At 39.2% G+C, this 13,886-nt stretch overlaps 1 protein-coding gene across 1 annotated transcript; it reads left to right on the top strand.

Moving 5' to 3' along the window:
* The first annotated feature begins 11,827 nt into the window (after positions 1–11,827).
* Positions 11,828–12,475, top strand: LOC110686550. Its single transcript, XM_021863167.1, has 2 exons — positions 11,828–12,097; positions 12,191–12,475. The coding sequence occupies exons 1-2, from the start codon at positions 11,828–11,830 to the stop codon at positions 12,473–12,475; spliced, it is 555 nt and encodes a 184-aa protein (XP_021718859.1).
* Positions 12,476–13,886: the final 1,411 nt, after the last annotated feature.

The following is a 13,886-nucleotide window of genomic DNA, read 5'->3' as shown; positions in this document are numbered from 1 at the left end:
AAAATCACTTGAGTTGAACTCAATAAGGCATCTCATCATTAGTGAGAAAACTTTAAGTTCGTAATACTCTAGATTTATTTGGTCAAGTCTCGACTAACCTTCAAGATTAAGACCATTCGGGTTGGGTCAAGGGTGCGAGCCATCGGAGGCCTACGCATTTGCGTGGCTCGAGCTTTGTAGTAAGAGCTCGTGAATCAAGCGAAGCACACGTCAAGGGTAAGAATGTCTTTTCTCTTTCTCTCTCTTATGTTGTTAATTATGTGATTTCATGTTTAGTTGCTTTAATTAGTGGACGGGTGTCTCTTTCGCGTAGCGTTGGACGCTACGAAACCCAATACATTTAGAAATACCCACCAACTAGAGCAATATTAATTGCAGATATTCTCTCTCGTACTTTCAGAAGACTCTTTACTTTCCGCATTATTAACTCCGTCCGTACACATACTAACTTGTTCGTCAGAGACAAAACTCCACCCAACCGGAGTCTCCGTTGTTTTGTAGGTACACACGATCAACATCCAATCTTGGAATTGTAACTCTTCGAGAGACTCCGAAAGCCCCGAAACGTTTAACGCCGTCTTTGGGGAGAGTACTTCCAAAATGGAATCCCCATGAGTTTGTACCGAATATTAATGAGAAACGGCCTATGGTAAAAGTTGAGGTCCACACGGACCAAGATAGTGGTGACGACTTTGAGGTCGACACCTACATGGCCCTAGACGGGTCACTCAGAACAAGGCGGGCTTGTCCCAAGGAAACAAGATAACGGGCCTATGGCAAAGCTGGTCCCAGTAACCCAACCGGCAAACCGGGTGGACAACCTCAGGTGGCAGAGGTTGCTGCCCCTCTTACAAGAGACGAGCTCATGAAATTCATCTTGAGTTTCAAATGGGAAATCGAGGACCTAGTAAACAAGAAGACGACTTACCGTTTGTCACTTATTTCTGCCTTTTCTTATCGTTTTTACCTCTATTTTAGTTACTTTTGTTCTTTCTCGTGTTTTTCCTTTTCTTTTATCTTTTCTTTTGCTTTTTATCTTTTGATTTTTTCTTTTGATAGCTCTTGGCACTCATAAGCGGAATTTAAGTTGCTCAATTGAGTTGAAATTTCTATTATGGCTTGGTCCAAGAATAGGAGATGCCGAAAAGAGAGGGTGCGCAGCACACAGCAGGCCGCGGGCGCGGGAGTCAAGGCCGTGGGCGCGGCCAGCTGGGTTTTCCCAACTTCATACCCACAGCGGAGAGGGCGCCCATAGGATGGTTTGAACCGGTGCCTATTTATGTTTTTCGCCTAGTATCCACTCGGTTCCCTTGCTGTATCAAGAGACTATAAATAGTTCTTAGATTGAAATTTCATGACATTCACTATTCCATTGCCATCTGGAACATTTTGTAGAGAGAGAAAATAGCTTAATCTTCAAGTTTCCATTATTGTAATCAAGAGCTTTTCAAGCTTTCGTCAAATTATTATCTTTTTAATGCAACTAGTCCAAGTTTGAATAATCCTTCAAGCTTAATAGTAGTAATCTCCTTACCCCTTATCTTTTGTTTGGTTTTATATATTGCTCTTAATAGTGTTTATTTCCATAAAGTTCTTATCTTTTACATATTTCATTGCTTTTTCTTTGGTTTTAAATCATGTTTAGTTTTGTTAGGATTGAATCCATGTTTAAAATAGTTGGTATGATTATCTTCTTTTCTCAAGCTTAGATTTCTAGCTAGGGAAAGGGGTGAAAACCATGATTGATTGAGTTTATATTGATGATTGATTGGGTTTTTCCTTGAGTTGATGATTTTGTACTTAAAATGCTTCGAGCTATTGTTGTGCATGATAAGAGGCGAATAGCTAGGTCATTGGACTAACTACCCTCTACCAAACAATATTTATATACCTAAACCTACACCAAACAAGTCTAGTGATAAGTAAAGGGTCGATCCGCAGAGACGGCGAATTATTGTATACACTACCGCTACTAAGCTAGGTCAAAGGACATGGGGGAAGAGAGGACTAAATCTAAGGATAGAAGACTAAAAACTAAGGAAAGGAACTAAGAAACTAAATCACTAGGGAAGAGAAATCAAGGCAATCAATGTGACAAGCACAAGCATAGCAATGAACACAGACATTCTCAATAACTTGAAAGGGGCGAAGCTCAATCATCTAGGTCTCTCCCAAGCACGCTACATAATCAATCACCCAATCCTGGGCAAGGGCTCGTGATCAACTCAAAGGGTTCACTTCTACCTAATTAGCTCTTTCCCAAGCAACTAAATGGGTAGCAATTAGATCATGCATTCAACCGGCCAAAGAGAAAGCAAGCATTACACATACCTCAATGAGCACATCCAAATCACTAAGAATTAATCCGCACACACCACTATACTAGCACTAATCAATCGCAAGCAAACAATCATCAATAATCTAATTGGTCAAGTCAATAATATGGAGAATTGCTTAACAACCTAGGTCACTCTCGCACACACTAGGCCATTAGACTCTCAACCCCGCCTATGAGGTCGTGGTCAACCAAGCAACGAAATTCTTCTATTAAACTAGCCCACTCTCGTACACCTAGAATAATAGCGATTAAATCATGATATCAATTGGCTAAAAAGACACCAAGCATTAAGCCCTTCATTCTTAGTTCAATACACCAACAATCCCCATCAAACCATCAATAAAGTGTTCATTTTGCACATTAATCAACAATCATCCCTAACCCTAGCTAGGAAACTAAACTAACATGACTAGATAAAAAAAACAAAGAAACTAAATCATTTTAAACTAACAAGAATAAAGAAGAACAATCAAGAAACCAATTAAACCAAACTAACAAGAACAATTAAACCTAAACAATTAAACTAAGTAAACAAGAAATTAGGGAAAACATTAAACTAAGAACAAAATCAATAACAAGAGCAACTTAATCAAAGTAATAATTCAAGAAAACAATAAATGAGATAGAGTTTAGAATGCTCATTGAAGTATTGAAAAGGAACCCAAAACAATGTCACATTTTGCATCTTCAACCTCTTCAATCCACCATTGAAGCTCGTCACTTTCTCTCTCTAAACTACTCTTAAACTAAATTACAAAACAAAGAAAAAACTAAATCTAGGCCCTAATCTAAGTGATAAAATGATGGAGAAGGCAAAGGGGTTTCATCCCCTCAAAGAGGAAAGAAGACCCCAAACCCCCCCCTTAGGAAGTCTAAGTAAATCTCTATTTATATTACAAGGAGAGAAAGAAAGAAATCCAAAAATTAAGCTCGTAAAAGACCCAGAACCCCGCACCCGCGGGTCAAGTCGCCGCGCCCGCGGCAAGGCATCTCCAGAAAGTTGCAAATCCGGGAAAACAGAGTGCCGCGCCCGCGCTCGAAATGGCCGCGCCCGCGGGCGCGGACAGTGGTGCGGCCGCGCCCGCGGAGGCTGCGTAGCCTGGCAGTATCTTGCAGATTCAAACGACCATAACTTCTGTTCTAGGACGTTTCTTGTGGTGTGCGACCTACCATTAGAAAGCTCTTCAAGTCTAGTTTCCAACTCAATTTGAATCTCTTCAATCAGATGTGCATTTCAAAAGTTATGGCTGAAAGAGTGAACAAGACTTGGTTTAAGGCCTTCTATGAGCTTCATGCTTTCTTGTCTCAAGCTTCTTAGCTTCTTTCTTAGCTTCAAGCTTCTTCTATTGAACTTTCTTACCTTTTCTCGGGTCATAAGCATCGAAGAAAGCGTCAAGCACCTACACAAATAGACCAAGAGAGAAGAGAGTGAAAGAACACATAGAAAAACATGCAAATCAAGCTAGAAACCGAGCAAAAAGCATATTATTCACAACTAAGGCCTAAAACCATAAACTAAGACAAATATAAATAAAACAAGACTAAAAGGAATAGAAAAAACAAAGAAACACCGAAATAAAACTAAAACTAAGGGAGAAAAACGCCCTAATATGTGTCATAAATGACACGTATCAGTGCACCTCTAGCCCTAATATTTGACTTCTAGATTAGATGCATGAGAATGATCTAGTTTAGGTTTGATCGATTTCATCAACTTGCTTTGAGTGATTGCATGAGAATGAATTAATTTGAGCAGAGTTTGTACTCCTTAGCATGAATCCATGATGATTATCATAGTTGTCTTAGTTCATAATGTTTAGAATGCTCATTGAAGTATTGAAAAGGAACCCAAAACAATGTCACATTTTGCATCTTCAACCTCTTCAATCCACCATTGAAGCTCTTCACTTTCTCTCTCTAAACTACTCTTAAACTAAATTACAAAACAAAGAAAAAACTAAATCTAAGCCCTAATCTAAGTGATAAAATAATGGAGAAGGCAAAGGGGTTTCATCCCCTCAAAGAGGAAAAAAGACCCCAAACCCCCCCCCTTAGGAAGTCTAAGTAGTGCTCTATTTATATTAAAAGGAGAGAAAGAAAGAAATCCAAAAATTAAGCTCGTAAAAGACCCAGAACCCAGCGCCCGCGGGTCAAGTCGTTGCGCCCGCGGCTAGGCATCTCCAGAAATTTGCAATTCCGGGAAAACAGAGTGCCGCGCCCGCGGCACCACTGTCCGCGCCCGCAGAGGCTCTGTAGCCTGGCAGTATCTTGCGGATTTAAACAACCATAACTTCTGTTCTGGGAAGCCTCTTGGGGTGTGAGACCTACCATTGGAAAACTCATCAAGTCTAGTTTCCAACTCAATTTGAATCGCTTAAATACGATGTGTAGATCAAAAGAAATGGCTGAAAGAGTGAACAAGACTCGGTTTAAGGCCTTCTATGAGCTTCAAGCTTTCTTGTCTCAAGCTTCTTAGCTTCTTTCTTAGCTTCAAGCTTCTTCTATTGAACTTTCTTGCCTTTTCTCGGGTCATAAGCATCAAAGAAAGCGTCAAGCACCTACACAAATAGACCAAGAGAGAAGAGAGTGAAATAACACATAGAAAAACATGCAAATCAAGCTAGAAACCGAGCAAAAAGCATATTATTCACAACTAAGGCCTAAAACCATAAACTAAGACAAATATAAATAAAACAAGACTAAAAGGAATAGAAATAACAAAGAAACACCGAAATAAACCTAAAATTAAGGGAGAAAAACGCCGTAATATGTGTCATAAATGACACTTATCAAATTCCCCCAAGCTTAACTCTTGCTCGTCCTCGAGGAAGACAAAACCAAAAGAGAAAAGGATAAGGGTTTTTTCAAGCATTACTAGCACACTAAAGGAGACGAGAATGTCAACTAACTCACTTTCGTAGGAATCACGGTCAATTTTAGCAACTAAAGACAAGCCCTTTAAACCCCTAGATCGCTCTAGAGGATGAGTGTGCTCTCGTGAGGGTTTCCTAAGAGTTTAACCCACAACTCTTGAAAAAATAAAAAAAAAACAAGCAAAACAAGGCAAAGCATAAATAGGAAAGAAAAAGATGCATAAAAAGAAAAACAAAACCACAAGTTCTTATTTGGACAAGAGATAGGAACAAGCACCAATGAATGTAAAATATTCTAAATATACGAATGTATGCACGTTCCAAGATGTCAATGGTTGATTGAAACATAAAATATGCTAATCATAGATATCTAATAAGGACTCAATTCACCCTCGTTCCAACCAATCGGGCCACGTTCTCTCCACTAGCTTCAAATCAACCCTTAAGCTAGCTTCTCATGATTCCTCGAAGGAACCGGAAAAAGGTAAAGAAATGAAAATTATGAGAAGGTCATCCCGACATCTTAACTATGCATACTCTCTCCATAGGTTTGAAGACTATCTCCCTCCACCGATGTTGACTCAACCCTCAAGGGTCTAAGGGTCTTTTATTGGTTGTAACGTAATGCTAGGGGTCAAGGCGGGGAAAAAATTGAAAAATTTGGTGGTATTTCCTAAGTTAAGCAAAAGAGTGGCCCTCTCTCAAAAACAAACTTAAGGAGTCACCAAACATCAAACAAAAATGCCAACAATGCTAACTCCCCCAAGCTTATTCAACGCCAACACACAAAATATATACAAAACCGAAGGAAACGCTCCCCCCAAGCTTGAACGAAGCATTGTCCTCAACGCTTAAAATAGGGAAGAAAACGAAACCAACTAAAATTCTTTTTTTTTTTAAAGCTCTTATTTGGTGTCCTTTCCTTTTTTAACTATGGACGGCTTTTTCTTGAATGCATTTGCTTTTATTACACACAATATATACAATTTACTTTCTTTCTTGGTCCAAAGAACATATTACTTTCACATTTTCATTCAAACCAACACAATACAAAACAAACTCCCAAATCAAAATGATTAGGCTTGTAATGTGGCTCATAATTAAGAAAGGGAATAGGCTCAAAAGGGTTAGCAAGAGGGGAAAATGCAAAATAGAAAACCAAATTTGTAACAAAACAAAAAGAAGATAAGGAAAATGAATAATGCCCTTGTCCTCCCCTAGAGTGGCTCGGTCACGGTCTCGGGAAGCTAGAAGTCAAACCAAAGATTAAGACATGCATAGCTAAGGATCCAAAATTGCCACTCAACAAGGCGATGAAGGCTAGAATAAATGAAGCTCACAAGGGATGAATAGCAATTACCAACTAAAGGGCTTCACATCCACTATAGAGAGCAACTCCATCTTACCACTTTCCCATGAACTAAGGTTTCATGGACCCCATGAGTTCATAAACCGGCTACCTTAGCATATAATATCCTAGAATCAACCAATGACATTCTCAAACCGTGCACACATTCACCACTTAGGAAGAAAAACATTCAAGGATACAAATTAAAAACATTAAGTCCAAAACAAGAACGGGTCAAAACACATATGCAAACTTGCCTTGTTTCCCAAAGAAAAGACTTTATACAAACAAATATTCACAAAACGAGAACAACTTGAGAATGTATATACAATTGCACAAGAAGAGAGCATGATCAACAAAACCATGTATATCAAAAGTCAATTCAATAAGGCCCTCATGGCCATCCAAATATATATAGAATAACCAATGCCAATAATAAACTTTGGTATGTGTCGAGAACAAATCAAGCAATCTATAGACTAAGAATGGGGAGAAAGAAGAAACAAAACCACAAACATGTACCTTTAAAACCATATGCAAATAAAAAGGTAAAGCAATAAATGAGAGTAATTGGAAAGAGTGAACCAAGTGTTAGGTGGGTGTAGAACCCCGCAAAAGAACTCATTTTGCTCATTTCCTTCAAATTGCTCTTCTTTGATGCTTCAACTTCTATTTTCAAGCATTCCTTCGTTTGTTTCTTGTTACGGTTCTCGATCCAAGGTCCATGCGCAAGAGTATAGATATCAAGTTCCTATTACAAGGAGAAATAAGAGAAATGTACACAGAATCAAACAAAAAGAAAATAAAATATGCACAAAGACCTATACTAGTAAGGTAATGCAACGATAATGGAATCCGTCCCCGGCAACGGCGCCATTTTGATAAGAGGCGAATAGCTAGGTTGTTGGACTAACTACCTTCTACCAAACAATAATTATATACCTAAACCTACACCAAACAAGTCTAGTGATAAGTAAAGGGTCGATCCGCAGAGACGGCGAATTATTGTATACACTACCGCTACTAAGCTAGGTCAAAGGACATGGGGGAAGAGAGGACTAAATCTAAGGATAGAAGACTAAAAACTAAGGAAAGGAACTAAGAAACTAAATCACTAGGGAAGAGAAATCAAGGCAATCAATGTGACAAGCACAAGCATAACAATGAACACAAACATTCTAAATAACTTGAAAGGGGCGAAGCTCAATCATCTAGGTCTCTCCCGAGCACGCTACATAATCAATCACCCAATCCCGGGCAAGGGCTCGTGATCAACTCAAAGGGTTCACTTCTACCTAATTAGCTCTTTCCCAAGCAACTAAATGGGTAGCAATTAGATCATGCATTCAACCGGCCAAAGCGAAAGCAAGCATTACACATACCTCAATGAGCACATCCAAATCACTAAGAATTAATCCGCACACACCACTATACTAGCACTAATCAATCGCAAGCAAACAATCATCAATAATCTAATTGGTCAAGTCGATAATATGGAGAATTGCCTAACAACCTAGGTCACTCTCGCACACACTAGTCCATTAGACTCTCAACCCCGCCTATGAGGTCGTGGTCAACCAAGCAACGAAATTCTTCTATTAAACTAGCTCACTCTCGTACACCTAGCATAATAGCGATTAAATCATGATATCGATTGGCTAAAAAGACACCAAGCATTAAGCCCTTCATTCTTAGTTCAATACACCAACAATCCCCATCAAACCATCAATAAAGTGTTCATTTTGCACATTAATCAACAATCATCCCTAACCCTAGCTAGGAAACTAAACTAACATGACTAGATAAAAAAAACAAAGAAACTAAATCATTTTAAACTAACAAGAATAAAGAAGAACAATCAAGAAACCAATTAAACCAAACTAACAAGAACAATTAAACCTAAACAATTAAACTACGTAAACAAGAAATTAGGGAAAACATTAAACTAAGAACAAAATCAATAACAAGAGCAACTTAATCAAAGCAATAATTCAAGAAAACAATAAATGAGATAGAGTTTAGAATGCTCATTGAAGTATTGAAAAGGAACCCAAAACAATGTCACATTTTGAATCTTCAACCTCTTCAATCCACCATTGAAGCTCTTCACTTTCTCTCTCTAAACTACTTTTAAACTAAATTACAAAACAAAGAAAAAACTAAATCTAAGCCCTAATCTAAGTGATAAAATGATGGAGAAGGCAAAGGGGTTTCATCCCCTCAAAGAGGAAAGAAGACCCCAAACCCCCCCCTTAGGAAGTCTAAGTAGTGCTCTATTTATATTACAAGGAGAGAAAGAAAGAAATCCAAAAATTAAGCTCGTAAAAGACCCAGAACCCCGCACCCGCGGGTGAAGTCGCCGCGCCCGCGGCAAGGCATCTCCAGAAAGTTGCAAATCCGGGAAAACAGAGTGCCGCGCCCGCGCTCGAAATGGCCGCAGGTGCGGCCGCGCCCGCGGAGGCTGCGTAGCCTGGCAGTATCTTGCGGATTCAAACGACCATAACTTCTGTTCTAGGACGTTTCTTGTGGTGTGCGACCTACCATTGGAAAGCTCTTCAAGTCTAGTTTCCAACTCAATTTGAATCCTTTCAATCCGATGTGTATATCAAAAGTTATGGCTGAAAGAGTGAACAAGACTTGGTTTAAGGCCTTCTATGAGCTTCATGCTTTCTTGTCTCAAGCTTCTTAGCTTCTTTCTTAGCTTCAAGCTTCTTCTATTGAACTTTCTTACCTTTTCTCGGGTCATAAGCATCGAAGAAAGCGTCAAGCACCTACACAAATAGACCAAGAGAGAAGAGAGTGAAAGAACACATAGAAAAACATGCAAATCAAGCTAGAAACCGAGCAAAAAGCATATTATTCACAACTAAGGCCTAAAACCATAAACTAAGACAAATATAAATAAAACAAGACTAAAAGGAATAGAAAAAACAAAGAAACACCGAAATAAACCTAAAACTAAGGGAGAAAAACGCCCTAATATGTGTCATAAATGACACGTATCAGTGCACCTCTAGCCCTAATATTTGACTTCTAGATTAGATGCATGAGAATGATCTAGTTTAGGTTTGATCGATTTCATCAACTTGCTTTGAGTGATTGCATGAGAATGAATTAATTTGAGCAGAGTTTGTACTCCTTAGCATGAATCCATGATGATTATCATAGTTCTCTTAGTTGATAATGATTGGAGCCCCCTGTCCCTAGTGTTTTTGATCATATTTCCCTTAAAATATTGTTTTTCATCTTTATTTTAGTGATTCTAGTTCAACTCCTAATTTTTCTTATTTTAATATCTTTTTGGTAGATAGTTTAATCTTAGATATTCACAAATACAAACCAAAATATCCCTTGTTACATGCAACAGATTCTTAATTCCACTTTGATTGTGCAAAACCCCGTTTCCTTGTGGTTCGACCATAGCTTGCCACTGTCTAGTGTAAACTAGATAGAGTTAGGTTAGGAATATAAATTATTGATTTGATTTAAGATAGTAGACACCACCTATTGTTCGCCGATCAAATTTTTGGTGTCGTTTCCGGGGAGACGGCTAGTTTTGCACTCTTATTGTGTTGTTATTGGATTTGTTGCTTTTAATTTTGTTCCTTTGCTCTCTTGCCAGTCATTTTTAATTATTTACTTAGATTTGGTGATTGCTAAGGAGATCTCAAGGACCACCTACACATTATATTGACCACGAGAGCGACTGAACTTTGAGACAAGTACGTAGGCTTTATCAAGAAGAGGGGCGAGGTCTTGGTGCTATTGTTGAGAGTGAGAGTGATTCTTGGTCTTCGAATTCTCAAAGTGAGGAAATGGCGGGACAATAAGATGGATTATGAGCTCACGGGAGGGATTGTGCTACCCTTCACGGAAACCAATTTTACCATTCATCCTCAATACACTAGTATGGTACAAGCGGAACAATTTTCGGGTTATCCAAGTGAAGATCCTATTGAACACCTTGATAGATTCCTTGAGCTTTATGCCATGATTCAAACCAATGATGTTTCTCAAGAACACATCCGTATGCACATTTTTTGACAATCTCTTTTGGGTAGAGCAAAGAAGTGGCTCAAACAAGTTAAGCCAAATTCTCTTACAACATGGAGAAAGATAGTGAAGGCATTCTTAAAGAGGTTCATTTCCAAAGAAAAGACCGCCGAAATGAGAAAGAAGATTGCATCATTTGAACAAGAAGAGGATAAGAGTCTTCGTGAAGCTTGCGAAAAGTTCAAGGAGTTGGTACAAGCATGTCCTCACCATGAATACAATCAAAGCTTTCCCATGCGATTCTTTTATGATGGATTGAAACCTATGTCTAGAGGTAACTTGGATGCGGGGGGGGGGGGGGGGAGGGTGGTGAACAATTGATTAAGATCCCCAAAAATCAAGTTAAAGCAAAAATTGAAGAGGTAGAGAATAACTACTCTTAGGGTGGTAGAAGGAGGAACACACCAAAGAAAGGTGGCCTAGGACGCATGAATTAGGGAAGGTTGATCAATTGCAACATCAAATTGAGCTTCCAACAAAAGGGCTTGCTAAGTTGAATACGAGTGTTAATAGTTGGACAAGCTATTCTCTAGTAAGTTATTTCTCTTGTAAAAATTATGGTTGTACAAACCACGATACATCTTATTGTGGAGGTTTGAGCCTCGAGCGTGTGGTGGCATACAACACAAGGCAAGATGGATATAGGAGAAGTGGCGGTGGAGTAGCTTGGAGGCAACCACCACTCGGATTGCACACCAACCTCAACAATGGAGTCAACAAACTCAACAATCATACAACTCTAACCCTCAATACCTAAACCCACCTCCATTTCAAAACCAAAACCCAAGAGGAAACTACCCAAGTAACAACCAACACAATAACCAAAACCAATACAACAATCAAAATCAAGTGTCTCAAAAGAGCCAAGAGCAAGCATATCAACCCGATTCTACATAAACCCAAATTCTTCAACAACATCAAGCCATGAATCAACAAATGTAAGAGGTCAAAGCTCATAACGAGATGGTTGATTCACAATTAGCTCAATTGACCGAGAGAGTCCCTTTCAATTTACCTTCTACTCTACCCGGATGATCACAAACTAACCCATCTAACATCATAAAAACCGACTCTTGCAAGGAAATCACATTGAGATCGGGTACATCCTAAGAAAGTCCTAAGGAGGGGGTTAGTGAGGAAAAGAAATAAGGAGAAGAGAGTGTGGGTGAAGATAAGAAAGTTGAGGAAGACAAGGTTGTTAAGAAAGAAGAAGGTATGGCGAAGAAGAAGCTTAATGATGAGAATACTACTTCAAATCCTAGTGGGGGTAGGAATCTTGATGGGCCGGTTCCATTTCCCGATCGACTTGCGGAGAGGAAGTTGAATGATAAGTTTGTAAAGATCCTTAGTGTGATGAAGAATTTGCACATCAACCTCCCTTTCATCGAAGTTGTCACACAAATGCCTTCATACTCCAAGTTCCTCAAAGATATTCTCACCAAGAAAAGGAATCTCAATGATGAGCTCATCACTCTTCCCTATCAAGTGAGTGCACTTGTCCAACATAAGATGCCCAAGAAAAAAAAAAGATCCAGCAAGTTTCACTTTGCCGGTAAAGATTGGGAACATGGAATCTAGGGGCACCTTAGCGATCTTGGAGCAAGTTTTAGATTAATTCCTCTATCTATTGCTCAAAATCATAACATTAAAATGATCCCTACAAGGAAGACTATCCAATTGGTTGACCGTTCGGTGAAGTTACCTTGTAGTGAGCTTCCTATTCAAGTTGGGCGTATTTATGTGCCTTGTGATTTTGTAGTGATGGATATGGAAGAAGATGCTGATACTCCTGTTATTTTTGGTTCTGAAGCTCTTAAGGCTTTGGGGGCGGTGATCAATTGCAAGAACAACCATTACATGTGATGTGGCCAATGCAAAGATTGTTTTTGCGATCTCTAAGTTACTCAAGACCCCCATGGTTGAAAAATGCTATGGAGTTGATGTGTGAATGAGGATTTAGATCACTTGGGAAGGGTTATGAGGAAGCCTCAAGATCCAATGGTTGAAGCTTTTACATGCAAGGAAGACTACAACTCTCAAGAGGCAAAAGAGTTTGTCATGGCCATGGAAGAAGCTCAAAAGCAGGAAGAGGATGAACAACAAGATGACGAGTTTGAACTAAAGGAGGAGAAATTGGAGGAGAGTTCCAAGCCTCCTCCCAAGGTAGAACTCAAACCTTTTCCCCCATTCCTTGTAATATGCTTATCTTGGAAATGAAGGGTAATACCCTATTATTGTTAATGCTACCCTTGATGGTCTTGATTTGGAAAAATTGCTTGTTATGTTGAGAAAATATAGAGATGTGTTAGCGTACAACATTGACGATATCTAGGGTATTAGCCCCTCTTTGTGCATGCATGGTATTCACCTTGAGGATGATCAATCCACCTCAATTGAACCTCAAAGGAGGTTGAACCCCAACCTCCAGGAGATTGTCAAAAAGGAAATCTTGAAATTGCGTGAAGCGGGTATAATTTATGGTATCTCAGATAGCAAGTGGATTAGCCCAGTTGACGTGGTTCCAAATAAAGGGTGGATGACCATCGTCAAGGGAGAAGGAGGAGAGAAAATCTCCACCCATACGGTGACTAGGTGGAGAATGTGTATTGATTGTAGGAGGTTAAACAAAAATATAAGGAAAGACCATTTTCCTTTCCCCTTCATGGACCAAATGTTAAAGACACTTTCTCACCATGCTTTCTTTTGTTTCTTGGATGGGTATTTCCAAATCCCTATCCACCAAAATGACCAAGAGAAAACTACTTTCACATGTCCATATGGAACATTTGCATACCGAATAATGCCATTCGGATAATGCAATGCTCCTTCAACATTCCAACGATGCATGACTTCCATTATTTCTGAGATGCTTGAAAATGAGATTGAAGTTTTCATGGATGATTTTAGTGTTGGTGGCACGTCTTTTGACACTTGTCTATATAATCTTGAAAATGTTTTGAAAAGGTGTCAAGAGACGAGTTTGGTTTTCAATTGGGAGAAATGTCACTTTATGGTTCAGGAAAGTATTGTTCTATGCCATAAAGTGTCAAAGAAGGGCATTGAGGTTGATTCGGCCAAAGTTTCGGTGATTGCAAAGTTTCCCCCTCCTACTTTCATTATGGGAGTGAGATATTTTCTAGGACAAACCTTTGACCAAATTACTCAAGAAAGATGTTTTGTTTAGCTTTAATCAGGCTTGTCTTGAGGCATTTTAAAAGCTCAAGGAAGCTCTCATTTCCTCTCCCGTTGTGCAAGATCCGGATTGGAGCTTGCC

Source organism: Chenopodium quinoa, unplaced genomic scaffold, assembly GCF_001683475.1.
Source record: "Chenopodium quinoa cultivar QQ74 unplaced genomic scaffold, ASM168347v1, whole genome shotgun sequence".
Lineage (NCBI taxonomy): Eukaryota > Viridiplantae > Streptophyta > Magnoliopsida > Caryophyllales > Amaranthaceae > Chenopodium > Chenopodium quinoa.
This window is presented reverse-complemented; position numbering and strand designations above follow the sequence as displayed.

Bases quoted from the DNA above. Each gene is read 5' to 3' on its own strand.
- LOC110686550 (XM_021863167.1), top strand. From the start codon at position 11,828: ATGGCGAAGAAGAAGCTTAATGATGAGAATACTACTTCAAATCCTAGT. The intron at 12,098-12,190 runs GTGAGTGCACTT...CATGGAATCTAG, and splicing joins TCATCACTCTTCCCTATCAA to GGGCACCTTAGCGATCTTGG.